Source organism: Lepidochelys olivacea, assembly GCF_965140295.1.
Source record: "Lepidochelys olivacea isolate rLepOli2 genome assembly, chromosome: 21".
NCBI lineage: Eukaryota > Metazoa > Chordata > Testudines > Cheloniidae > Lepidochelys > Lepidochelys olivacea.
Window position 1 is genome coordinate 6,573,376 of NC_140431.1, and position 27,165 is coordinate 6,600,540.

The window sequence follows — 27,165 nt, forward strand, 5'->3', positions numbered from 1 at the left end:
CTGCTGGATTATAAGGTGTTCTGATGTGGGCCCCTACCCCTCTCAACCTTTCCTCGTGAAACTGTTCCACTTTAATGAACTATGAATTGGGCCAAAGCAAGATGTAAAGGTGAGGCGCCCGCAGTAGCTCAGAGTTGGGGTTTTTTGTGGGATGAAGACCCTGGTGAAGGGCAGGGATCTGAAGGGGGAAGCATCTTCAGCCTTTCCTGTTGAAGTGTTTCCTTGTTACTGAACTATAAATTGGGCCAAACAAAAATGAGACATCCTCACTAGCTCAGGGGTTAACCTCCTTTCTTGAGATGTTGATGCCCTGGTTTCAGTTCTTCTCTCTCTCTCTCTCGCTCCTGTGGGGCAGGATTTGAAGAGGACGCTCTCTTGTCCTTTCCTCGCGAATCTGGTTCCACTTTAATTAACTATGAATTGGGCCAAAGCAAGTACCCCCAAAGAGATGCCTTTTGTAGTGTAGTGGTTTGGGTACTCCCCTGGGCTAGCAAAGCCTCTAGTTCAATCCCTCCTTCTGCCTGGGGAGGGACGGACATTTGAGGCGGGAGCGCCCCCAGCCTTTCCTCTTGAAGCTGGTTTCACTTTAATTAACTATGAATTACTCCAAAGCAAGCTCCTCTAAAGAGATGCCTTCTCTGGTGTAGAGGTTTGGGCATTCCCCTAGGATACTGAGGGCCCTGGTTCAATCCCTGCCACGGGGAAGGGGTTTACAACATGTATTGGCTGCCTCTGGGGCCTTTTACTTAAATATTTGGTGGGAGTGGGGGTGGGGGGGGCGCACCTTAAAAAAGCAAGGTCACTCTTTTGTCCCCCGCGGCTAGGCTACCCGCCCAGGCTGTGGGAGACCCCAGGCCCAACCCCTCCTCTGCAAGGGGTTGTGCCAAGGCTCTCCCACCTCCCAGGAGACCACCCGCCTCCCGCCTCCCGCTTACACCTCCCAGCCCCACCCCCACCTGGCCCCCCAGCCACCGCCCCTCCCGCCCTTGCCCCCACCCACCACTCTTGTGAAGTGAGTGATCTCTGTTCAAACCCCCCTTCCGTTTCCAGAAAGACAAGGGCCTTCCGCAAGCGAAAGGGGACCTAAACAGGAACCTCCCACTTCTCTTCTGGGAGGTGGGATAGCCTTCTCCAAATCCTTTTAAATAGTCAGAGGAAGGATTTGAACCAGAATCCTCCACCTCTTAAGCAAGCAACTTAACCACTGGACTATAGAGTGACCCTAGACTGTTGCCTGGCCCAGTTCATAGTTAACTAAAGTAGAACAGTTTCAACAGAAAAGATACACGCAACTCAAATCCTAGCTCCTTCAGGACCAGGGACTTGAACCAGGCTCTCCAACACCATAGGTGCAGGCCCTGGCCACCAGGCTATACAAGGCTGCTTGCTAATGATATTTGCTTTGGACCATTTAAGAGTTAATTAAAGTAGAACAACTGCAATAGGAAAGAATATTGCTATGCCAAACCTTTCTCACACAGACAGGGATTGAACCAGGCTCTCCTATACCCAATGTCCACACCCTAACCACCAGGCTACGTAGGACTTCTTGCAAATGAGGCTTGTTTTGGCCTAGTTAATTAAAGGGGAACAGTCTCAAGAGAAAAGAAGCTCCCTCTTTCAACCTGTTCTTAACAGACAGAGGAAGGAGGTGAAGCAGAGTCTCCTCCCTCGGCGATCAGCAGCCTAACCACCAGTCCTTAGAGCAATTCTGAGCCTTTTACTGGCCCAACTGGTAATGAATTAAAGTGGAAAAGCTTCAGCTGCAGTGTGGATGAGAACACTGACCTCCTTTGTAAAGTGCTTTGATATCTATTACTGAAAAGTGCAGTGTAAGACCTAGAGAACGAAGGGCTAAATTCTGCACGCTGTTACAATAAGTAATAATAAAACCGCTCTACATCTCCTGAATTGCTGTTGCGTGGGACTTAGGCAAGAAATACAAGCCTGTTTCCTGACTGCATTATGAGAGTGGCTTTCTCCTGGAGCTGCTATGGCAGAACTAAGCCTTCTATGCATTGTCCTTTGTAACGGTTACATGGATTGCAAAAGCAGGCAAGTAGGCTGCTGAGTTAGTGTGATAGATGGTGCCTGGGTGAGGGCCAGGGATGCCTGTGTCAGCAGATGGGATAGAAAAAGGTTCTCTTTGAAGGGGGCTGGCAGTTCCTAAAAGATGTAATAATACCAGAGGCTCAAAAACAAGCTATTCTGATGCAGGGGAAAGATAAGAGCCACAGGACGGGTACCCAAAGTCGTCAGTTACGTCTGAAAATGGAGGGCCAGCTGTGTTCTAGCAGCAGCTGCCATATCTGCTTTTCACAGCGAAGCACGTTTTCAAGACTGTTTAATGCCCCAGTAAGGCTCGGTGAGTTTTGCACTTTCCCTCACACAGATGGGGCAAAATCAGGCACAATTTACAAAGGTAGGACGAGCAGCCACACCTCAGTTCTTGGCCATACTGCCCATTTTTGGGGGTGGGATGGGGGAATCCTCCCTGCATCCCCCACAAGTAGAAAGGAATCCAGATGCAGCAGAGCCAGTGTGATGCCACTGATCAGGGTAGAGGAGGGGCATGTAGAGAATGCACAGTATGCTCTGAAACAATCCAGGTGGGAACTTCCAGCCCAGCCCCTGTAGGCTCAGGAAAGCTCCCTGAACACAGAGCTAGCATCCATTGCATCTGCAAAGCACAGCTGCTCTCAATCCATGAGTGGGGTGATGAGAAAGGATTCCTTCAAACCCCACTGAAGTCCAGCCCGCACTGTGCGCAATGAACAGAGTACGTGTATTTTGCCTGAGGCTTAGCCTGGTTGTAAAGGATTCAGGGTGGAGAGAGTGCCACATAGCTTTGATTCAGAGAGGATTTCTTGGCCAGCAGTACTTACTATGATCCCGTCACTCATGAAGAGGACAAGAGCCCCAGCGACGTGGACTGCGAAGTAGGAGTAAGGAGCTCCTCTGAAGTTTTTGCTTTGGCAGCAGCTAAATAGGTCGTCATGCGCTGGGTTAAAAAAAAGAATTCAAAGCAAATGTAAGTGGAGCTCCCAACTAGCTGCTCGCCCTACCACTCACAATGGGGATTTGTTCTGTCACCTGCCCCTGGACAAATGGAGAACAAACGTACAGCTCTGTTCTGGGTTGCGTACGAGCTGGAACACTGATAAGAGGTTATCAGTATGCTATGCTATGCTATGCTATGCAGAGGTGCCCATGTGAAATCTTGCCATAGCACATGCCATCTAGGGAGCAGGTAGCGTCACCTCAAAGCTCTCGGAAGCTGAGGAGGATGGACTTGGGGAGCACTAGCCTGGCTGATGATTTAGAAAATCTGGGTTCAAGTCCAGCTCAGCCATGGATTTATTATTCTTATTATTTACATTGCGGTAGCTCCTTGAGGTCCTGCCCGAAATCAAGGCTCCATTGTGCGGGGCATTGTACACAGCGAGAGAAAAATCCCTGTCCCAAGAGCTGACAGGCTGAGGATGGGTCTACACTGCAATCAGTGTTAGTACAAACCCAGGGTCCTCGGCGGGGTCATGCTGCTGCAACTTCACTGCTATTGATAGACGAAAGCTAGCTCAGTATGTCCACATGGGCTGCAGTCACCACTCTGATCGCATTGGAGAGAGGCCCTGGACCCCATGCCCTGATGCCTCTGGGACCAAATCCCTGAGTCTCGCTAGTCCTCAGTAAAATGGGGATAACAACCCTTGGTCTATGCAGACTGTAAGTTATTTGGGGCAAGGTATGTATCTATACAGTAGGGCCATGATCTTGGCTGGGACTAATGCTGCACAAAGAATAAATGGGGGGGTGGAGTGAAAAAACCATGGTAGCTTTCAATAAAGTTAATGAAGTGCTTGGCACATTGAGTGTATTTTTCGTCTACAACACAGTTTATAAGGTAGTAACTATCCCGCCTTGTGTGTGTGTGGGGGGGGGGCGGGGGGGAATGGCATGACGGGGAAGTGAAAGGATTTGCCCGAGGCCACAAAAGGAATTTGCATCATTATATATGGGGCTCGATTCTCTCCTGCCTGGCATCTTGTGTCGTCATTTACTCCAGCCTAGAGGGCACATGTGTAAGACAAAATCAGAACAGGAAGGGACCTCGGGAGGTCATCTAGTCCAGTCCCCTGCACTGTTGTGACCATGCTGAGTTAGAACAAGAGCTGGTTAAAAGATAAAACCTGGGTTTACCAATAAATAAAATCAATTTTGTTTCGATTTCAGGGCATCTGAATTGGACTTTCCGCCCTCAGCTCCCTTTAAAAAAATATCGGGGGGGGGTGATTTTATTGAAACACGATCACAAAGCAGGTTTTTGGCAAGTGAAAAATGTCACTAACCAGACACATTTCAGTTGCCAAAAACCTGCTGTTCGTTAAATGAAAATTTGGTAGCCATTTGGGGTTTAAAAAAAAAATTGAAAAAAAAGTAGAATTTTCTGTGCAAAATTTCTTTTTTGGAAAATCAGACATTTTTCCACAAAAAAACCTTTTGACTCAAAAGTTTCAGCCAGCGCTAGTGAGTCATGCTTCACCTGCACTTTTGCACTGGTATAAATGACAACACAAGGTGCAGGACAATAGAGAATCAGGCCCATTCTTTCTACTGTATGAGTGCCTAAAGACCCCAGTCCAGGATCAGGGCTCCATTGTGCAAACACAGACAAACACTACCAAGACTGACTGCCCCAAAGAGCTCAATTAGACAATACCTGAGAGGTGGACAGACCAACAAACTGTGGGGAGGACAAGATAACAGATAGCTGCATCTGAATAAATTTACACCGAACAGTGGCCTCAAAAGTCATTTAAGAATAGCCGCTAGGAATCCCTGGCCATCCATCCTGTGCTTTGACCACATTTCTCATTAGTACAAATCTCTAGACAGGGTAAAAGATTAGAGTTAAGGTGCACACAGCTTTGGACCCTGTGCTACGTCTACACAAGTACTTAATATACTACACCAGCAAAGCTCACCAAGTGTGGACACAGATTATACGAGCAGCTGTGCTTTTGCCAGCATAGTTGATGTCACTGAGTCTACAGTAGGGATTTTACCAGGACAGCTCTGTTGGTCAGGAATCACATCTCTGCATACCCCTGACTGACAAATGGAAGCCACCGGAAGTCTGTAGCATAGATGTGGTCAAGCATCCACTTCCCTCTCTGCAGTACCTCCTCTCTCCCTGCCCCTAATTCTCTCTGTCTAAAAGACTCACCTTTACTTCATTGTAAAGAAAGAAGTGTCTTTACCTGCGTTATGAAGGCCAGGTCTACCCTGTAGACCTCTGTCAGGCTAGCTGTTGGTCAAGGTGTGCCCCTGACCAACAGCTATGCCAGCAGCAGTCCCTAGTGTAAATGCAGTTCTGTTGGCAAAGCTGGACTTCTATGGATATTGCTTATTCCGCTCAGAGGGGTGGTTTTACTGCACCTATCAATTGTAGCTTGCCAGTATAGCTGCATACGCAACCAGGAGTGCTTTTTTGGTATAGCATACCCGTATTTCTAACCCGTAAAGTGCTCCAAATATAGACATGGCCTAGCTTTAACGTAGATACTGAAACAAAGCATTTTAAAATACCCATTCACTTACCACTAGTTATCCCAATGGTTAAATATACTTGGCATTTGTTTCTCTCAGCTTGGTAAAGAATCAGTTACGTGTGTTTGGTTTGCTGCAGCAGCTTTTGGGATGCACACAATGCAAAGGAGCCCCCACATTCATTTAAGAACAGCTGAATTTAAGCAAAATCAAGGAAATAATTTCTTTTGGTCTTGGGTTTTATATAAGCTTGCTTCCTACAAAGTCAAAATTCAGGACCAAACAGGTGAAATTCCTTTGGTTGCTTTACCCCCTATCCCGTGAGAATGGCTCAAGGAAACAGAAATCCAGCCGAGAGGAGTTTGTTTCAAACTCAGCAAACAACAACAACAAAAGAAATAGAGTTCAATGTTCGAAAGAGCTTATGTGATTTAGCAGCCCAAGTCTCCTTTCCAAAAGTGAGGGAGGCACTTAGTAATATGGGATAGTTATGTAGTCACATTGCTTAATGCACCACCGGAAGGTGGCCAGGTACTACCGTCTGGGCATAGTATAAAAGCTTAGAGAGCAGTACAGTGTCATTGAAAATGGCTGGGGCTCCTAAATCACTTGGGTGCTCTTGAAAGTTTTGCCCTTAGTCACGAGGGCCCTTGCCTTCAATTCAGTGGCCAAACCCCCCTTGACTTCCATGCCACAGGTTCGGGGCCTAAGTTGCTTAGGCTCTCAGACATCTTACCCATAGTCTAGCGCTCTACCTACAGGGCTGGCATTGCACTCCCGCAGCTCAAGCAGTGAACAGAGGAGTCAGGAAACTATTCACAGCTCTGCAACCCACCGGCTGTGTGGCCTCAGGTGAGTCACTTCACCACTTTCAGTGCCTCTGCTCCCCCTCCCACTCGCTGTCTGTCTTGTCTCTTTCAGGCAGAGACTGACTCTCTGGGTGAGTACAGGGCCTGGCATGATGAACCTGGTTAGGGCTTTTAGATGCTACCATAATATAAACAATAATAAAATCTGCAGTCCTGTTTTGGGCAAAACTCACGTGCAGGAATAGGTGCATTGGGCAGTAATTCAATGCCCGATGGACCTGCTGGCCAAGCCAGACAGTTTAAAGGGAAAGCCAGTCCCCAGCCAAGCCCAATCCCCCCAATCTGGATCTGTGACCCAAAATGCAGGTCAAGCCACTAGAGTAGAACACCACAAAGGAAATCCACAAGAGCATGCAGGGCTGAGCACATAGCTTTTCTGCACACCCCAGCGATAGCAACAGACTAGGTTCACCACTGCCCGCAGGATGCCTGCTGATATGAATGGGAGCTATGGGCGATCGGGGCCCCTTTGCAGGTGTTACACTGGCTTGACTTTTCCATGGCACCTCCCCACCTGCAGAGGTTCAGTTTGAGCCCATCCCGTGTCCCCTTCTTGGAAACCACATTCCTTAGGGGGAAGGGGCTGTCGTCATCTCACCTCTGTCTGGCGGGGCTCTCTGCAAAGCAACGGAATGATTCTCCTTCTCGGCTGGCTGCGTTTCCATTGCCAGTTCGTCTGCAGACAGCAGCGGGCGGCGCCCGTTATTGAAACAAGGCACCAGCCTTTCCTTGTAGAGCAAGAAGAACACCGCGATGGGGACTGGCAGCTGGTGGAGCAATGGGAAAAGGCAGGTCAGCCAGCCTGGATTTATTCTCCCTCTGACTCAAATGTCCCCTGCCCAATCTCCAGATTTGTTCCTCCAGGGGCAGGAGCTGCTCCCGCCTAGGGGGGTTATGGTGTTGGACTCAACTTCCAAAGGGCATGAGCTTGTGTGAATTTGAAGCAAGCATAGTGGGTGTAAGCGTCCTCGAAGCTGCAGGTAGCAGAGCAAAGACCCTTGGCTAGCATATACCCCACCTTCCCTCTGTCCCAACCAACTGGGGAATGAAGGAAGGGCTGGAGGGCTCGGGGGGCTGGCAGTGAGAGAAGGAGGCTGTCACTTGCCACCTGGCAGGTTGGGGGTGAACGAAGAACTGGCTGACAAATGTCAAGTTTTTCAGCAGCATTTCAAAAGCTGAAATACTTCAGTTGTGAAATGCAGCAGCAGCGCCTCAGGCTCCCACCAGGGAGCCCAGCCCAGTGAGGACTCCATTCCTCAGGGTGCGCCATGGTCTCACCTCTTAGTGAGAGGAGGCCGAGCATTGTGGCCAAGGTGCATCATGGGGGGTGAAGTCCAGCTGGGGAGCCCAGCTCATAGAAGGGAATGGGAAGATGAAGGCTCCTGAAATACAAATCCCATGAAGCACCGCGGCAGCATTTCACAACTGAAATACTTTGGTTCCTGGGAATTACGGTTTTGATGAAAAATATCCAAGTTCTCCTGTGGAAAGCAGACAGTTTGCACACAAAGTGTTGTTCAGACAAAGAGCCAGTTTGGACGGGACCTCTGCAGCCAGCCCTCATTGTTAGCACTCAGTGGCTAACTAGTGTCTGGCATCAGATGAGTTTGGGAGTCTCCACCCAGTGCCCACATCACAAGGATCGTGGCACTCCCACAAGCAGCTTTCACTGGCCTCCTCTTTGGCAGCCTCAGCTGAAAGACCATGGCCTGAATGGAGACTGAGCTGCCCCTCTTGGCGTTTTTATACTGCAGTGTCACCTAGAAGCTCCCACTGAATTCAGAGTCTCCCTTGTGCCGGGGGTCGTCAAGGACAGTCACTGCTGCAAAGAGCTCACTAACTTTAGTCCTTCCCGGACAGAGCTGCAACTCACTGGCGAACAGTCTCCGGGCTGTCATTGTGCAAACACGCATCGGTGCTGTGCCACCTGGCACTTCCCTGCAGCATCAGTCCAAGGGCACGGCTTAGGCTGGGCTTCTCACACCCACGACTCAGTGGTGCCTTTAGACCCACAGGGATTTATTCCTTTTTGTTTGAAGGGAAAATAAAGGGAATTAAGTAAAGTCACGTCCCCTCCTTCACCGCTTAATTGAAGTCCTGTTTATTCTGTGACAAACCAAGGGAGAAAGCCAGGAAATCCATAAGTTACGGCTCACACTCTGTCCCAGTTCTGGCTACTTGGTTTTGTTTTCTACACATCTGTGAGCAAGTGTGAGCGCTAACGCTGAATTTCCTGGTTTTTGTTGGCTCAGGGTGTTATTTAAACGTATGGAGGATTTCTCTCCCCTCCACCCCACCCGCTCCCCGCACTGAATTCATTTACGAGGACTCCATTGTTCTAGGAACAATGGGAATGGGAACAATTAGTTCAGTCCCATGGAAGAAAAATGTATTCACTTGATAGTTCTAATCCTTCCGGAGGTCAGGACCATATTTTAATTGCGGATTTGCCACAATAATAAAATACCAGTTTAGCAGACCTTGCAGACATTCTCACCATGTATTTACACAGCATCTGCCAGCCTAAAGGATCCAAAGTGTGTGTGAATAAAAGGGAGGCCACTGTGGGTAAGGTACTAGACTGAGAGTCAAGAATCCAGGGTGCAAACACTCCCTGTGTGACCTTGGACAAGTCATTTGACCTCTCTGGGCATCAGGGCCCATCCGTGAAACAGGGATAATAATCGTCCTCTCTCTTCAGAGCAGGGACTGTCTCATTATGTGTATGTATAGCCCATAGCAGAATGGGGTCTTACCTTAATACAAATAATACCACGTGTACCTTACTCACACACACCAGAATTAGCAGTGGGCCTAAACCAAACCCAAGAACTGTGTAACAAACATTCAGAGCCCTCTCTGATACCACCCACAGTCAGATTATCACCCACCACCACAGCGCAGCCACCTCTGGAGTGAAACATGGCAGCCAACTACATGAAACAAAGTGAATCAGAATGGCACATCAGCTGCTCAGTCGCGAGCTGCTTCATTCATGAAGATGGGTGGGGTTTCTCTACAGCCAGATTGGATCAGGATATCAGGTCATTCAAATCTGCTACCCTGACTCCAGCAGTGGCCAAGACCGGATGCTTCTCTAGAAGGCCACCATGGCCAGCTGTGCAGTGCAGAGCAAGAGAGAGATCAGTTGAGCTTCCAAGTCCTGAGATGAGGCTACCCTAACTCTAGGATGTAGGAGTACCACTGACCGAGCACATACATACACATCAGTCCCATCCTGGTACTCAAGCAATCCAATGTTCCCAACAGCGAAGTGTCAGGAGATGTTTAATTCCTCCAGGAGAAGGTCGTAGTCTCCGCATACATTTGGTTTAATGCACAAAACGTATTTGTTCTTTGCCTTTCTGCAGCACCTTTGGTGCAAGGTGCTCAAAGAGCTTTGCGGGCATTAGCTGTTCAAGTCTGACAACAGTCTGGTGCAGCGGACAGGACACAGACCTGGGAATCAGGTTCCAGTCCCAGCTCCACTAGTGACTAATCAAGTGACTTTGGGCAAGTCTCTTAGTTTCTCTGTGCCTCAGATTATCCCCATTTGGGAGCATGGCACGGATCACTGTAAATCACTTTGAGACCTCTGGATGAGAAGCGCTACCTAAGTGCCACGTATTATTAGTATTATTGTAACCCTCATACGAGGAAGGTAAAGATCATCTTCATTTCACAGGTGAGAGGAAACTGAGGCACAGGGCGAATAAGTGACTCGCCGCAGATCACACAGCAAGTTGGTGCCTGGGGCAAGAATAGAACCCAGGAGTCTTGAGTCCCGGTCTCCTGCTGTAGCCATTAGACACACCATTCCCTCTCACATATTAGAAAATACAGGGTGAAATCCTGGCCCTGCTGAAATCAATGGGATTACACCCACCACAGCAAACAGCTACTGATGGGAAAGGCCCTGCTGAAGCATGGATTGATTCCTAGCCTTGTGCCGGAAGTCAGGACACCGGTGTGCCCGGCTGCCGCTGAGATTGGGCATTTGAAGCGGAAGGAGCAATCGGAAAGGGGCTCTGTGCAGACAATGGGGGAACCAAGAGAGCAGGCTCCCGATCCCCAGAGGCGGCTCTGATCTTAAACCAGCTCCTGGCCTGTTGGATAACAGCCTGGGGCAACGTCCAGGCGGTGTGGGAGAGGCTGATGTCACTCAAACCAGCAGAGGGCGAGTGCATGGGGTGGGGAGTCAGCCAATCGAAGCAGCTCGTTGGTCAGACGAGCAAACAGAGATCACCACACTAGCTTTGCAAGGGAATGTTTCACTAAGCAAGGAGCCAAACTCACCCCTGGCACAAAGTGCCTGACTTTAGTGGAGTCACACAAGGGGACAAACTGGTCCCTAAGGCTTTACCCTGGGATTTCTCATTAGTTACTCGCACCTTCTGGAGCGCGCTTATGCTGCTTGCCTGATCCAGCCAAGTGTCTTATAGAGCCAGCTGCCCTCTGTCCTCCTTTGATATTTCCCTATGTTCCACCAGAAAAGGGCAAACAGCGAGGAGCAGCGTTGGCTCACGGATGTGATTTGTTTGCCAAGATATATGGGGCAGGGCCGAGGCGTTTATTACAGGAACTTGCTCCTTGGAGAGGCTTGGTTTTCTTAGGCTAACACACTGGTCACCTGGGCTGCTTGGCACATGGTTTAATGAGACTTCCTTATACCCTGCAGCGATCCTAAACAGAACTATAAAGGAACAGACAGCAGACACAGGTGTTACATGGCTAACTGCCCCACCCCCGGGGCTGGAGATGCACCCCCATGGATGTGGTAACACTCATTGAAAGGATAACCTTTCAAGGCTCAGTCTACCTTTGGAAAGGCTCCTGCTTCCCCAAGCAGCTAGCAGAGCCAGCCATTCGGGGTACAGCCAGGCAATGAAAGTTGGTTCCTGGCTCATTCTTCCATGGGGTAATCCCAAGACTTCAGCAGCAATGAATTTGGCCCAGAGTTTTTTTCAGCTTAGCCTCTTGCTGGGAAATGTTGGTGGGTTGCATTGCTAAGGAAGCGGTCAGAATCTCTCTCCTGATCTTGCTGTTTTGCATCAGCTCTCAATAAACTCAGGTGTTATTCCTCTCTCCTGGTCTCTCTTAGGGACTTCTTATAGCCCACATCACCAAAATATGTGAGTGTATCACAATCTTTGCTCTATTTATCCTCACAACACCCCTGGACAGTAGGCACTGCTACTGTTCTCATTTTAGACATGGGGAATTAGGCACAAAGAGACTAAGTAACTTGCCCAAGGACACTCAGTTCGTAGTGGAACAGGGAACTGAACCCAGCTCTTCTGAGTCCCAGGGTAGAACCCCAATCATTGGACCAAACTTCCCCTCAATTTGTCTCAACTGGCTCTTTATTCAAAACGCAATAAATTGGTTGATCAAGGCGGCAAATGCAGTTATAATCATAGCTCTCTTCCATCTCTAGATTCTATTTCAGCCAATCTCCCTCCCGGAGCACGGATTACCCCCAGCCTTCTTCTTAAGAACCCGAGCAAAGGAGCTTCCACCAGTTCCTTTGGGATAATTACCCCACAGACAAACAGATCCCACCCTCAGGAACTTGCACTGCCAACGCGGGAATGGAGTTTCCATTCTGCGGAGAACCCTGATGCGTTGAATCTTGCTTTTGTTCAAATCAGAACGAAAAGCTGAAATGTCAACATCTCCTGCAAAATGAAGGTTCTGAACATTTTTGATTGAAAACCATCGAAACACTTTGGTAATGTTGAATCATTTTGCTTTGATAAGACACAAATGTTTCGTTTTTGATCATTTCAAAACATAACACAAAATATTGGGTAATACAATAAACAGGAATATTAGGGTTTTAATATCATATAAAAGTTGAAACAAGAAAGTCACAACAATTCATTTTGACTTTTTCCTATAGGAAATGGTGTCACATTAAGACACATTCCCCCCAAAATGTTTAGATTTTGACAAAACTGCATTTTTCAATGGAAAATAGCCAAAAGTTTTTCGGCCACCTCTAAAGCCTACTTCATTTCATCCCCTTGTTCCCAATTTCATTGTACTAATTAGTTTCTCTCTCTTTCCTTGATGTTTACACCATTCAAACAGGGGTGGTGTGATCACCCCTTTTCCAAGCTACATATATTAACCTGATTAAAGTTTGATTCTTTCCATCTAAAAAGATTTTCAGCATGTTTGGTGGCAAGGCAGGGATGCATAAAGAGAAGAACTTGCTTTGGGAACTCCGGAATGCAAAATTCCTAAAGTATTTGAGATCTGGATTTATCTCCCTTCATCAGGGATAAAAACTTCATTGAAGAGAAAAGTGGAAACTATAAAGTTTCCCTATATGAGGCTAGTATCTCCTCCCACCTTCTGCCTTCAATCTAACCAGATCCCTTCCAGCTATTTGCCCAGATTATGCCCGTATTTTCTCTGAAATGTGGCAGAGACCGTGCCAATCCCAATCTCACACTGCTCTTGTTAAACTAAAATTACTGGTTTGGATTATATAATTCAACAGGAAGGCCAAATTTCGTCCCTGTGCCATAGGACAACTAGGGAAAGAGAATAAGGACGCTACTTTGGCAGGAGACAAACACACACCCCAAGAAGTTTACAGAAGGTGTGCCCTGCTTCCCAGCTTTCCTTCACATTTGTTACCAACGTCTCATGCCACATAAAGGACTAAGTTTCAAAGAGGGCTTCACTAAATGGGCCTCCAGTGGACATCATTCCGTTTTTGCATCCACAATTTTTCAAGCCCAAGTCTGCATGTTTGAAAACCCCACCCTGATGGAAGTGCAAACTGGATTTGTGCTTGTGAGTCAACTAGTTACACACCACACTTCTTCCTTGGTGTGCACAAATGTGGTTTCTGAGGGTATGCCCATACGGCAATCACAGGATGTGACGGCAGCTCAAATAGACATACCCACGCTGGCTTTAATCTACCTAGCTCTGCTCTGGTATCACAGTAACGAAGCAGGGGCTAGCCCTGGGATTCAGGGCTAGCCCCTGGGTTATCCAGGGCTTCAGGTGGGTTTACACAGCCCATGCTGAAGTGTGTGCTGCTGCAGCTTCATTGCTCCGTGACCCGAGCTAACTTCATGCAGGTCTCCTCGAGCTGCAGTCCCACGCTGTGATTGCAGTAGAGACACCCCGAGTTTGCATGCACAAAAACCAGGATGCAAAGAAAATGGTGAATACAATTCTAGAGGCCATTTCAGAACATCTGAACTGAGACATCGTTTGGGGCCCAGTCCTGCTCCTCATGAAATCAACAGCAAAGCTCCCATTGACTTCGCTGGGAACAGGATTGGGCCCCAACAAAAACTAACCCATCAAGCACTGCCTCTGCACTTCAAAGCCTACATTAACTGCAGCCTTTACTCGGATGATCAGGGATGATTGCTAAAATAGAGAGGACACCTCCCGCCACAGCAGACCCAGAGTTAGAGGTAAGTAACACTGGATTCTCACCCGAAGGAGGCTGCACCTCGTTGAGTTCTTCTGCAATGACATTCTCGCTTTGTACCATTTGCTTCACTGATGCAACGAGAAGTGCATCAAACAGGCTGCCTGGACCCCAGCCTAATGAACACCAGCTGTGAGATGCACTTGAGCTGTGTTTTGGTTTATAAGCACATGGACAAATCAAGATGGTTTGAAGACACCTGTTCCCCTGCCTAGCACAGCATGTATGTACTGGGACCACGGGCTGCTCCCCGCTTCAGTCTGGGGCTGGGAGAGGGAATGGGATGGGATCTTAGACAGCTTGGCTAGGTGGGCAGCCGCGGTCAATGCTCTGGGAGAGCAGGACTGTCCTGGCAAGCACATGGAAATAATAGAGATAAATAAAATGAACTGAATTCACCCACCACTCATGGCTGTGCTTTGAGATCTTTCGAGGGATGGTGCCACAGGGATGCAGAGAATTATCATCACTCTCTCTCTCTCTCTCCTGGAATTTCTCTGGCCCCACCACCATGCTATCCAAACACCTTACAATCGTTAATGAACGCATCCACACAACCTCTCCTCATAGGCAGGGCCATTCCCCCCATTAAAAAGGAGGGCCTGAGGCACACGCAGTTGAAGTGACTCACCCAAGGCCACACAGTCAGACTGTGGCAAAGCCTGGAACGGAACCCAGAACACCCGAGTCCCAGTCAAGTGCCTTAACCACAAGGTCTCCTCTCTTTTGGCGCACTCCATCCAGCCCTATGGATTACCTGCACTGCTTGCTACTGAGCCCTGGGGTCAGAGCCTGCTTTGGACAGCTGAGCTCAGATGGGTTAAAGAGCAGGCAGACAGGAAGTGCTCATCTGCTTGATCAGCATCATTTACTGACTCTCTTGCGGCTAGCACCTCCAGGGAGGGCACTCAGCCCCAGCGGGAGGATGAGGCCGTCAGCTTTGGCGGTCTACGAGAAGAGGGTACGTCAGGGGTATCAGAACAGAGTGGGTGGAGGAAAACATGAGCCCCTTACCCAGGCCGGCCATTGGGCTTGAGACCAGCGGTACAGAAGGAGAGATCTGGTTGCCTGGTGAGAAGAGTGCGAGACACCCCTTTGTTTCACAGGCAAAAGCTGGTGTGTACATGGCGTCAGCCAACTGAGCACATTTCCTGCAAGTGTATTCCAGCTGTAACTCAAGTGCGGCTCGCTGCCCGAGAATGGCCAGACTCCGTCTCCGGGGGCAGATGGAGAGACACATGTCTGGGACTCACTGCTGCGTGTGAAGATTAACATTCCCTCTCTGAGCACTACTTGGAAACATCACACTGACCCATTCTGCTGAAATACCGACAGGGTGGGGAGTTAAGGCATTGTGACTCAGGAGATCTGGGTCCTGCCTCTGCCACAGACTCCCTGTGGGGCCTCAGCCAAATCACTTTAACACTCTGTGCCTCAGTTCTCCACCGGTCACACAGGGATACTACTGCTCCCTGTCTCCTACCTGTGCTGGGCTACTTGGACTGCAAGCTACTCAGGGCAGGGACTGTCTCTCACAATACACCTTGCACAGCCTGATCTCAGCTGGGGCCTGGAGGTGCTACACAAAACAATCGTAACGTCAGAATGTTTCCAGCCCCAGTTGGTGACAAGGCAAAGCCGTGTCATTCTAGATACCATCTTGTCTTCTCTCATTTCAGTTCAGGTGCCATTTTCAGCAGCTGATCTCTGACAAACTGGGCATTACTGCTTCATGCCGTTGGAAAGCCAAGATCCTCAGCGCCAAGAGAGTATAGCGCAGTGGATGCTAGCTGAACAGACTCTCAAGACGATGACCCCTTAATATCCATTTGAATTGAAGTAGGGGGGGAAAGCCCTCAGGCAGTCTGAAAGGGTAAGCCCAGGTCAGAGATCGTACAACTTGTCAAGGCCAGAATAACGCGACATCCACTGATGGAGAGCTGGGCTCTCAGCTTCCTTGCAACTTACAACACTTGTCTCCCCGTGGACGTTTGCAAGACACCAAACCCACTAATCCTTTCACTGATCTCTAGGAACGGTCTCCTGGCACCAGACCACGTGTGAATCTAACCAATCCCAGTCCTCAGGACAGGAAGTGAAGACTATTGAATCCAAAAGAGGGGTTGCGGGGGGGGGGGTGGAGTGGGGGAGGCAGGAGGCAGGTCCCTAGGTTGGTCGCTGGCCAGGACACTGGGGCTAAAAACCTCTACTCTTGCAAACAGTGCGAGATAGAAAAATGCCACCTATTGAACCATTAACACAGCTTCCCACTGCACCCTCCCTGCTCCTTCCAGGTCTCCCATTCAAGCACTGCCCTGCCCTGGCCCTGCTGAACTCTGGGTCTCGGCATCAGGTGGGAAGAACAGGATTTATTGTTTCACATTCTGCATCACACTCCCCTTCAGGGCAAACGCGCAGCTCCCCCCTCATGGCCGCACATCAGTGACGAGCGGGAAGTCTGGCTGCACCACAGGGTGATGATCAACAGCTGGTCCGGGCCACCCCAGGAACGTGCCGCAGGGGAGAGCCTGGCACACGAGGACCAGACGGCTGAGCGAGCGAGAGGAGCTGGGCTGGGCTGACAGCGGATTCCTTGCTGCCCATCTCCCAGGGAAAAGGCCCAGGCTGGGCATGTGGGAGGTTTACACCAGAAGAGCCTTGAGGGCATGGAAGGGCCCAGGATCCCAAGCCATCCAGGTTTCCCAGATAGCTGCTGGGAAACACCACAGCAACCCTATTAAACCTTTGCCCTGCATGGGGTGAGCAGGGACGGGGGCGGGTAGTGGAGGGGCCCTCACACAGAGGTTCCAGTGTCCGGCGCAAATTGGAAAGCTCCGAGGGGGCTGCTGGCAGGAATCCTACTTCCCTGTCTGAACATTCACCAACCGCAGTCACCCGTGCCGGATGGCTGAGCTGCCAGTGCGACCTTTGCAGTGATCTCCACCCCCAACCTGGGGGCCCTGTATGGCTGCGGGATGAGAGGGGAGAGCTGGGAACTGGACTGGATTCCAGTGCTGGGGCAATGACCACTCAGGGGATCTAGTTCCTGGCGGGGGCATGGAGTGGCTCCCCGCATCTCACTGCCTGTTAGATTCCAGGTCAGGATGCAATGGGACGGGGACAGGGCCTTAAAGTCACCATCCCACAAAGCATTAACCCTCACAGTTTAGTGCTGGCCCTCAATTGTACAGTAAAATCACAAAGGAACTGAGTCCCTATGGCCCAGTCTTGGGCCTCAGTAACTCAGCTAGGCCCTGGAGAGCTCCCTATGAGAAAAGAGGGTGTGAATTCTTCTCCTGCCTACTTATTCCCAGGCCACGGAGCTAATCCACAGCCTCGACTCCAGCCTGGCTGCTGGAGGGACTCTTTGGCCCTGGTGCTTCCCGCTGCTGCTTGGAGGCAGGCAAACCGCGGTGCCCGGAGGGGAGCGGGAACAACAAGAGGAAGAGCTAAGGCATGGGACACAGAGGACTCCCGTTGGTCCACCACGCCACGATACTCACGTTGATCAGGGCCATGATCCAGAAAGCATAGGACACGCGCGTCACCACCATCCCTTTCATTGGCAGCTCGTACTGCGACAGGTTGCCGGGATGGTGGGGGACCAACGACTTGCGGATGTGAGGGAGGTTGCTGGTGGCATTGAGCGTGGAGTTAGACAGGATGCAGTTGGTGTCCGAGAGGAAAGGGTCAGCTATCAGTGGGCTCAGCAGGGCCCCGAACCCCACAAAGAAGTGAAGGGCCTGGAAGAAAGGACAAATGCCAAGAGGTTAATTTTCTGCTCTCCCCTGCAGGGAAGCTGCTGGAACCTCCTCCTGAAAGAACGAGACCTGACAACAGAAATACAGCAAGAGCTGCCGCGTCCCGACAGAACTGCCCCAAGGGGAAGCCAACGCATCTGCCTCACCTGCAGGAAGATGGCCGAGTCCTTCTGGTAGATCTTCACTAGCTGCATGTTGGAGATGGTGTCGATGCATCCCATAGCCAGTCCCGCCACGGCCATGACCACAGCCAGCACCACCACATTGTGGCAGAGAGGGATGATGGCAAAAACCACAGAGATGGCGAGGGACGACGCAAAGAGGGCGACCAGGGACTGAGACAACCTGAGCAGGGAGAGGGGAAACAGAGGGACAGAGTTACCTTGGGGAGAGCCCTGTCCAGCAATGACATGAACCTGCTCACTAGGGACACACCCATAGCTATCCCCTGGCAGTAGCATTCTTAGTCTATTAACAGGCCTGCCCCGTCCCCCGTGCACTCGGAGTCACTTGAGCATGGCACATCAGCCCATGGTGCACGTACCATTCACTACGCTGGCTACGTTACCATTCAGCACATGGTGGGGAAAGGATTATGAGGGATATTCCTTGATCAGACAATGGACAAAGGATCCAGCTACGCTGCAGGGAGGCAGGATGTGGCCCTTAGCATGGTTTCCACACATGTTAAGCCCAGACGGGACCATTACAATCACCTAGTCTGATCTCCTGTCCAACACAGGCCACAGAAATATGTCCCATCACTACCCTATCCCTCCAGCCACCCCCATCTCTTGCTAGTCTCAGAGGCACTGTGGACTGAATGCATCATGGACACTTAACTCCTTGCTCCCCTGTAGAGGCCCAGAGGGGGCATATTGGCAGGGAGACTATGGCGCTGACCATGCTGCACCTGTGCTGTGGGCAGTCTCCAGCCCCCAGGACCACCAATCGCACTGATGTCACATTAGGAAAAGCTACATCCATTCCGTTTTTATTTAAACATGACATGGTGCTCTATTTGCTGCTGCCTGTAGGCCACATATAACCCAGCTAGGGTCCTGGGCACCATAATGTCTGATTTCAACAGCTCATTTATTGCTTTAGTCGTCTCCCCATTTGGCTTGTCTCGTGCCCTAACTTTGGCTCTCCGCAAGAACCTGCCTTCTGGGAGTTCAATCCTTCCTCCTTCCTTTCCTGGCTGCACCACCACAGAGCAAGCAGGACGCCCGTCTGAGGCTTTCTTCCAAGCTTTGCCCTGCACACCCAGCCCCAGGCACCACGTTAAAGGTTCTCGTGCCCACATCCCATGATCTCACCCAATGTTTGCATGGAGGGGAGGTGATAACCTTGATCACCACATCAAGGGCTGAAACCTCTTTAATCAAGTGGAATTTACCCAGGTACCTAATGGTTGTAGGATGGCTAGAGGACAGGCTGCAAGCCAGTGGGACGTGCCCTCTGTTCAGGAGGGTTTTGCTCCGCTAGGGCCCCTCTACACCACAAGCGTTATATTGCACATTGTGACCATGAGATGGAGTCAGACTGTACCCAGCCTCGTGTGTATCTGACACGCTGCAGGTCCATTATTTGCTGCAGACTCTCAAGTTTCTTTTGAAATTAAAAGTTTCTAGACCGGACAGGTGTGAAGAGAGCCTTCCAACCATGACCTGAGTGTAAATGGTGCAGCAGTGCCAGCCTGAGTCTGCAGACAGCCTGAAACAAGAGCTCCAGGAGTCGTGACCTGCTGTGGTCCTCTCAGTGAGTGTTAATTCTGAAACCTACTGATACCAGGTTCAGTATCAACTGTTTCCATTACTGATCATTTTAACATCATAATACATCTGACCTAACCTCTGCTTAGACTGTAAGAGGCTGAACTGTCTCTTTTCTGTGCTTGGATAGCCCTAGCACAGTGGGGCCACAGTCCTGACTGGGGCCTCTGGGTTCTACCATAACAAATATTTGCTATTCCTACAATACCTTCCCCAAAGCCCCAGCTACAACCCACCCAGGTGCCAGAAGTTCCATCTTCCCCAGTGGATCCCTTCCTCCGTTCACAGTCTGGTTACATCCCCCGTGAGGATCACCTCTTCATCACAACAGCAGGACCTGTTCAGTCTTTCCCCTGTAACCAACTGAAAAGGTCCCGAACTCCTACTTCCCTAGGCACTCCCACAGGCGAGTGGTCTGGAAACGCTTAAAGGACCTTAGCATAAGGCGGGCAAGTGCATCGCGTCACAGATCCTGTGGGTAATAAGCCCACTCCCTGCCTTCTGTCCGGACTGCTATGAGCTAAACAGGGAGCAAGGCTGCTCTCACTGTCAGCTGAGAGCCGGCCAGCTCGCTGAGTTAGAGAACCGAGCCCAGGCTGGCATTGCATCGCTGCAAAGCTGCCAAGTCTGAAGGCAGGAAGGAAGGAAGGAAACAGAGACCAGACAGCAAAGCACTGAAAAGACCAAGAGTAGCAAAATGTGAGACTGTAAAACTTCAGCAGAGAACAGCTAGCACAGACAGGTCCCCCTGGAGAGATCGCATCCCAATTAGCACCTCTCCCCACCTTTAGGCACCCACAGCTTTCTGATGGAGCAGGGCTGGTCCCTTTGGCACATGAAAGCATCACTCATTAACCGACCAGAGGGGGGCGTTGCTGGGTGATGCAAGCCACTCCAGTTCTGGCTGGAGACAGAGAGCGGGATCAGCAGTAACAGCCAAGCCCCCCCTCGCACAGGCATGCAAACCATATCGTCTGCATGCACAATCCATTCCCCTCGCTCCCAAGCAACTCACAGCACAGAGGAAATCCACAGCCACGTCTCCTTGGGGAGCAGCTTGGCTTGGGGGCAGCATCTCTGGGTCACAAGTCACAGCTTCCCCCGACCCCCACCCCGAGCTGCCACTGCCAGGCAGCACAGAGGGACACCTGGGCCATTCACGACGACGCAGCTGCAGAGAGGAGACCCGGATCAGAGGGACCCTGGGCCCGTTTCTGGGGGTCGCTGAGGCGAGTGTTTTGGGTCATAGGGGAATAACTTGTGTGTCCTAGCCAACGTGCTGCCCCCTGTCGCTCAACAGGTAAGACTCCCGGCTGGGCAGCAGCTGATCGCCAAGCTCATTTGAATGCTGAGTCTGTAGCTATCTCCCTGCCTTGCCAAGGGCTTTAAGATAAGAGGCTGAAAAGGGCTGTGGAAACCAAAATCCATTCTCCAAAGCAGGTTGCCTAGAGCAGCCGGCCAGGAGCCAGGACATCTGCTATGTAGTCCTGACTGCTATTTGCTGGCGGGCTGGCCTTGGACAGACCCCTTCTCCTCTCTGCACTTCTGTTCCCCCATCTGCAAAATGAGGGTAATTCCTGCCTTACAGAGTGCATGAGGCTGAATAGTTTATAACACACTTTGACATCCTCGGGCAAAACAGACCTAAGTGCAAATTTACTTTCCTACTCTGCTGGATGGCATAAACTTGGTATTCTGGACTCTCAGACACATTTTATCTTGGAGCCCAGCTCCATGTATTCAAATTAAAAAACTAATGTAATTGTTTTTGAGGGTCCAACATTTTGCAGGGCACTAACCCAGCCTCTCATGCAGTTTAGCCCTTTTTAAAACCCTGATCCCCATGAGCAAATTCACAAGACAAAGAAAAAACAAACCCCAAAGACAAAAGGCCATGGAATAAAACAACAGGCAAATAAGAGAAAGGAGCCAAAGAGGTACAAGGCAGCACCCGTGGGGTATGGCAAGAGCCCACTGGGGAAGAGAACTGTAGGGATTAGCAGCCAGTGAATATGAGATGGTAGAAACATGCACCTAGAGATCCCAGAAGTGCCTTTTATATTCTGCAGTGTTAGCAAAACAACTGCAGAGCTGCCTCGGCTTGGTTAGAGAGTGCATTCATTACTGGAGTTAAACATTAATCGCTAATTATTTCATGTCCTTAAAAAGCACTAAAAAGATTTTTTTTTTTAAATAGCAAAAGTGTGTGCCTCCAGAAACATACCACTAATGATCCCATCGCTTCTTTATACAGCCCCCGGAGCAAGCACCAAGAGAACCCACTTTGCATTGCACCCATCGACCCCCACATCCCCAACTCTGGCATTAGTGAGTATGAAGGAATTGCTCTCTTCCAGCCACTGAATCCAAAATGAAGTCATTTGCTTTCAGGTAAGTTTGAAGAGTGGACTCCTCAACACCAAAGGTGGGATTTGGACTCCCACTGAAAGGCAGTGTGAGTTGGATGTCTAACCTGTTAGGTTCCTTTGAAAATCTCAGCTCTTTCCCTATATCTTTGTAACAGGCATGACATAAACCCAGGTCTTGAACATGAAAAATCATTGCACACCTCACCAGACAGTTAACTCTCTGTCTCCCCTACATCTGGCTGCAGTGGGATACAGTGGTAACCTGTGCTAACCAGTTGTGGAGCATTGCCTTGCATAAACATCTGCTACCTCTCCCCCCGCCCCCCGAGGCTGCATTGCACTGCGGGGAAGGGATTCCTGTACAAACAGAGAATCTGATTTTCAGAAGTGTCCACGTTTTGTTGAAGCCAAGGGGAGCTAGGGGAAGGGATATGGAACCTCATGCTTCAGGGTTTCAGCCAGTCTCATAATGATGGGGTACGATGAGACCTTCACAGGGAGACAGACTATCCTACTTCCGTCAACTGCAGGGTTTCTCGCACTGTCTTTGAAGTAGCTGGTGCTGGCCACTGTCAGAGACAGGATACTGGGCTGGATGGACCACGGGTCTAAGTCCGCCTGGCAATTCCTATGAGCCGCAGATGTTCGGTTTCCCTGCAAAGTCAGGCCCAATGCTCAGAGAGCTTTCCCAGGGTGCTTAGGAATGAAAGACACTATACAAATGTGTCACCCGCAGTCCCTCCCAATACTGGAGCCACACATGGCGCCAAATGAAGGAGACGCTGAAACAAAAACCTTAGAAAGATGGGAAGGGTGGAGGAGGAAGTGGTTGTAGGACCAGTCCTGGTGTTTCCCACTGTTGCCTTCCCTAGTGACAGACACAGGCCTTGGCTTCAGTGGAGCAGGATCAGGCGCCAAGAGGGGAGAGAGTTTAGGATTACGGAAAGTTGAAGAATCTCGTCTCATCTGACCACCTTGGGGAACACACCTTTCGAGGAAGCCTGAGCAGGGTTACACCATACAGGGCCAAACATGCCTGTGCCGATCCACATTAACACCCCCAGCTTGGCTAGCCTCAGTGGGGCTAGCTCGGTGCTGTGCCAACAGCGGGAGAAACGCTACCAACTCTCAGCACAGACGCAGCCGCTGAAAAGGCAAACAAGGGCACAGGCGCCCAAATACCACTGCAATGGGAGCGCCCAAATACCACTGCAATGGGAGCGCCCAAATACCACTGCAATGGGAGCGGCAGGAGAGCAGAGACTAGATGGCAATGGAAGGGCAGCACAGAGGAGTGCAAGGTGGAGGGGGGAAAATAAGATATTAGTATTAATAATGGCAGGACCCAGTATTCAAATCAACCATCAGGAGAAGTTAGAGGAACAGAGGAAGGTGGGGGTAAGCAGAGAGTGAGACAAGAGCTTCTCAAAAGAGCGCAGGGCCAGGTTTCCTAGCATTCAGCACCCACAGTCAGAGCTGGATTTTCCAAAGAGATCAGCTCCTATTCAAGCACCTAAATCAGGGCCAGATTTGCAGAAAGGCTCCACCCGGACCAGCTCCCCGTGTGACACTTATGGCCAGATTTTCACAAGCGCTCAGCTCTCAGCGGGTACCCACTGTGCTCAGCTCATCTGATAATCCGGTCCAGAGAACACAATAAAATGGGATTCTTTAATGCATTTCCAGCCACAGTGAGCTACGGGGCTGCTTACAAGAAGCCAACCAGCCAACTGGAAGATGCGCATAGACCTCCTTTACCCTAACGGATCTGACATATAATTTAGCATCTCTCTAACAAAGCTAAGGTAGTGCTAGGGTGTGATCCAGGGTGCGCAATAGGCTTAAAAGCTGTTACCACCCATGCAAGAGAATACCCTGTTCATGTCATCTTCTAAAAGCTATATTCTTCTGAACTCTGTACCACGGTGCAATATAAAAACTACAAACACACTGAGTCATAAGACAGTAACATGCCAGTCTTATGAATAAGGCTCACAATTTTAGTTCCTTTCAGTTATACAGGGCATTTCTCGCCCTACAGTTTCAGTGTAGCACATTGCAAGAGTAAGACGAAAGGGCAGCTCCCAGCATCAGTAGGAGGGGTGTACAAGACTGATATTTTCATAACAACTCAGGCACAGTAGCTCATGTTCTGCTCTGTTACATGCCTGCAAATGTCTAGATTTCAGTGGGGTTACACAAGCTCAGAGTTTGGCCCAGCGTTAATTCAGCTCTCTGCTTAGAGGAACGAAAGGCCATCTTGAGCCCCATCTATGCTACAGTTACAACCAGTGGCCCAGTTAACAGCACTGTTATCCCCTGACTTGATTATAACATTCCATTTTGTAGAGCAGACAGAACCAGAACCATGTCTTAGGATTTAGCCCATATAAGAAACAAAGCCTAGACGCCATCTGCACTACAAATTAGAGCCAGGTCTCCTGCTTGATTTTGACTGTTATGTCAATGGGGCCTTAGCAAGCTCTAGTAGAAGCTATCACCTTCTGAACCGTAGGAGGCATGGACTAGTGCTCTGGCCACAGGACTGGGAGCCAGGAGCTCCTGAGTTCTAGCCTTTATAACCATGCAGCATTCTAGCAAGCGGTGACTTCAGGCAAGTCACTTTACCACCTTGTGCTTCAGTTTGCCCATCTGTAAAATAGCGATAATACCAACTGCAGCAGGGCGTTGTGATTTAAATAGCTAATATCTAATATATGTAAAGTCGAGTGCCATGGCACATTTTGAAGATAGCTCTGTAATGCTGCTCAGTGCACCTCGGACACATGGGAAACACCCCCCACTGCCCAAAATACCTGCCACTTCCCAATAAGAATGTCAGCAACCGTTTTAAGAATCTTGCCCGTGCACTGAAGAGCCACAAACAGGGCCCTGGTTTATTAAGGCAGGAGGGGGTTGCTCATTTTGCCCCGCACAGGATTATAAATCCAAGACACCAAAAATCCATTCTTAGGGAAACCCTAAAAGGCCCATGCAGCACAGGCTGGACACCAGGAAGAAGCATATCAACATGAACGTGGCATTTCCAACTGAGCAATCATTGGTCTGTATTTGCATAATCTCACCTTTGAACACACAGGCAGTAAATTAAGTGCTGGCAAAAGATACTGACCTGGGAATCTGAAATCCACTATCCATATCACAGGCTGGGCAAGCTTCCCGCGCACCGTCCCCTTCCAATACGCACCACCCCTGACTTGGCAAGTAGTTCGGTCTCCTAGTCAAGATGCTTCTGCTGATCTCCTCTAGGACATCTCCAAGTACAATCATCTCCAAGTACATACAGCCCTTGGCTCCTCTGCTCAAAATGCCATCAATGCAGCTCCGGGAGCGCCGGCTGGGATGGCAATTGCCCCTCTATTCTAATTCCAAGACTATTTACAGGTACTAATCAGAGTTATCTACCGAATGCCTCCTTCATAAGTCAAGAGAACAGTTTCAAAACAAACACTTTATATCCACAAGAGTATCATGTAAATAATGATACAGATAGAGACTACAAAAGTCAGCTACAGGGATCAGTAAGATGGTAAATAATCAGCTGATTTTGATATGCAATAGCTGTCCTCACATCCAAGTGTCCACGTCTGTGTGGAAACCTCTCACAGTGCTGTTGCACGTTTTCTATTTAAGCGAGATCTTAACACAAGATTTGCTACTGATCCCCTGCCTGGCTGCACTTGGAAGCCTCAGTGATTTGTGAAGAATGCTGCTGTCCCTCACACATGCCTTGTGTGAAGTTGAAATCGGACTGTACCCTCTTCAACCCTGTAGCAACTTCATGTTTAGAGTGTTATTGTTTGAGGTTGAATCTTGTTTGGCCAACCTCCCCGTGCGTAAGATAACAGTGTGATTGCTGACACTGGGGTTATTAAAACAGGCTTTCCACAATGTTTTTAAACGATTGGGTTAAATAAATACATTGGGAAGTCTGGAGTAAGACTTGCAGTTTCCCCACTGCATGCACCATCTCTGCACTGAGCTCAATAAAATCAATGACACTCCACATGGATGCAGCGAGGTACTAGCTGGATGGACCCAAGTACAGAATCAGGCTCCTACAGAATGAAACCTGCAGCCTTTACTCTCATGAGCAATTCCACTGACTTCAATGGAACTGCTCAGGTGAGTGAGGGCTACGGGTCCATTACAAAGGGTTTAGCTGGTGCAGGATCTTTCACACAACTTGTCTCCCCAGATGCTTTGAGTTCCATACCGCAATCAGAGAAATAGACAAAAGCAAAGAGAAAGTCAGGGGGGAGTGGAGAGAGAGGGAAAAGAGGAGAAATGAAAGACACGTTTTCAGAGGTGATGTGAAATAGGGACCGGAGACGTGGAGCCCACGCATGGGGCGTCTCAAGCCAGAAGGGGGAGAGTTGCAAGCTGCTGGAGGAACATGAAATAAAAATTGGAGCTGTTAGAGCAAAAGTGACGGTACAACCTGAACTAGGGCCCTGCTCTCCCGGCTGACCTAGGGGGGCACAGAAAGGAGCGTCCCCACAAGGCCCCATACAGCGCCGGGAAGGAGGCTACAGCCAAGCCACGTGGGAAGTTCAGGGTCCCGAAGCTGGCCGGAGAGGGAAGGTGGTGTGAGCAGGGGGACAGGGCAGGCGCTCGGTTCTCGATCAGAGCCGGCATGGCCCCCGGGCCAGGGGGGGGGGGTGTGAGGCTGATCGGGGGGGCCCTGAGCTCGCCGGGGGCCTTACGTTCTCTTGAAGACTCCCCCGAGGCAGCTGCCGAGCAGGAGGCAGAACTGCTGCGAGAAGAAGACCCAGGTGATCTGGGAGAGCGAGCTCTGGGTCTGGCAGCGCAGGTCCAGCAGGGTGGGCCCCAGGAAGGCGATGCAGAGCCCGAAGCTGAAGAAGACGCTCCAGTAGGTGAGGGTGGGCTGCAGGTTCCTCCGGAACAGGGCAGCCACCCGCTCATCCCACACCATCCTGGGCTCGGGCTCCGGCGAGGAGAGCCGCCCGCAGCGGGTTCCCGGCCACGGGCAGGGCTCGGCTCAGCGCGGGGGCCGGCGGGTGGACAGCGCGCCGGATCTCATGCGCCCGGGAGCCCTTCTCCCGCTCCCCGGGCAATCCGGAGTCGCTCCGCTTTCGCTGCAGCCGGCGCTCCGCTCCCCGGGCAGCGGGGATCTGCCTGGCGCGGGCAGGCAGCGCTGCTGGACTCGGGCGCTGGCCCCGCCCCTGGGCCCGGGGGGCAGCGGCCACCGCCTCCCGGGGCAGCAGCGGGGCGGGGGCGGGGGCTCGGGCTCGCCGCGGTGCCCAGAGGCCAGCGGGTCGGAGCCTGGGCAAGGAGCTGCGGGGCTGCAGCAGTTTGTAGAGTGGGGGGCGGAGACCGGGGATTTGGGTTATTGGT

General features: G+C 50.5%; 1 protein-coding gene across 1 annotated transcript in view; it reads right to left on the reverse strand.

The window, feature by feature from the left end:
* The window catches only part of MFSD4A (major facilitator superfamily domain containing 4A), a 35,990-nt gene extending 9,030 nt beyond the window's left edge, over positions 1–26,960 (reverse strand). The window contains exons 1-5 of the mRNA XM_084611518.1: positions 26,514–26,960; positions 17,789–17,987; positions 17,385–17,624; positions 7,018–7,186; positions 2,886–3,001 (exon numbers count right to left, since the gene is read on the reverse strand). Coding sequence (XP_084467644.1) covers positions 2,886–3,001; positions 7,018–7,186; positions 17,385–17,624; positions 17,789–17,987; positions 26,514–26,743 — 954 coding nt within the window. The 5' untranslated portion in view covers positions 26,744–26,960. The remainder of the gene's footprint in view (positions 1–2,885; positions 3,002–7,017; positions 7,187–17,384; positions 17,625–17,788; positions 17,988–26,513) is intronic.
* Between the last annotated feature and the right edge of the window lie 205 nt (positions 26,961–27,165).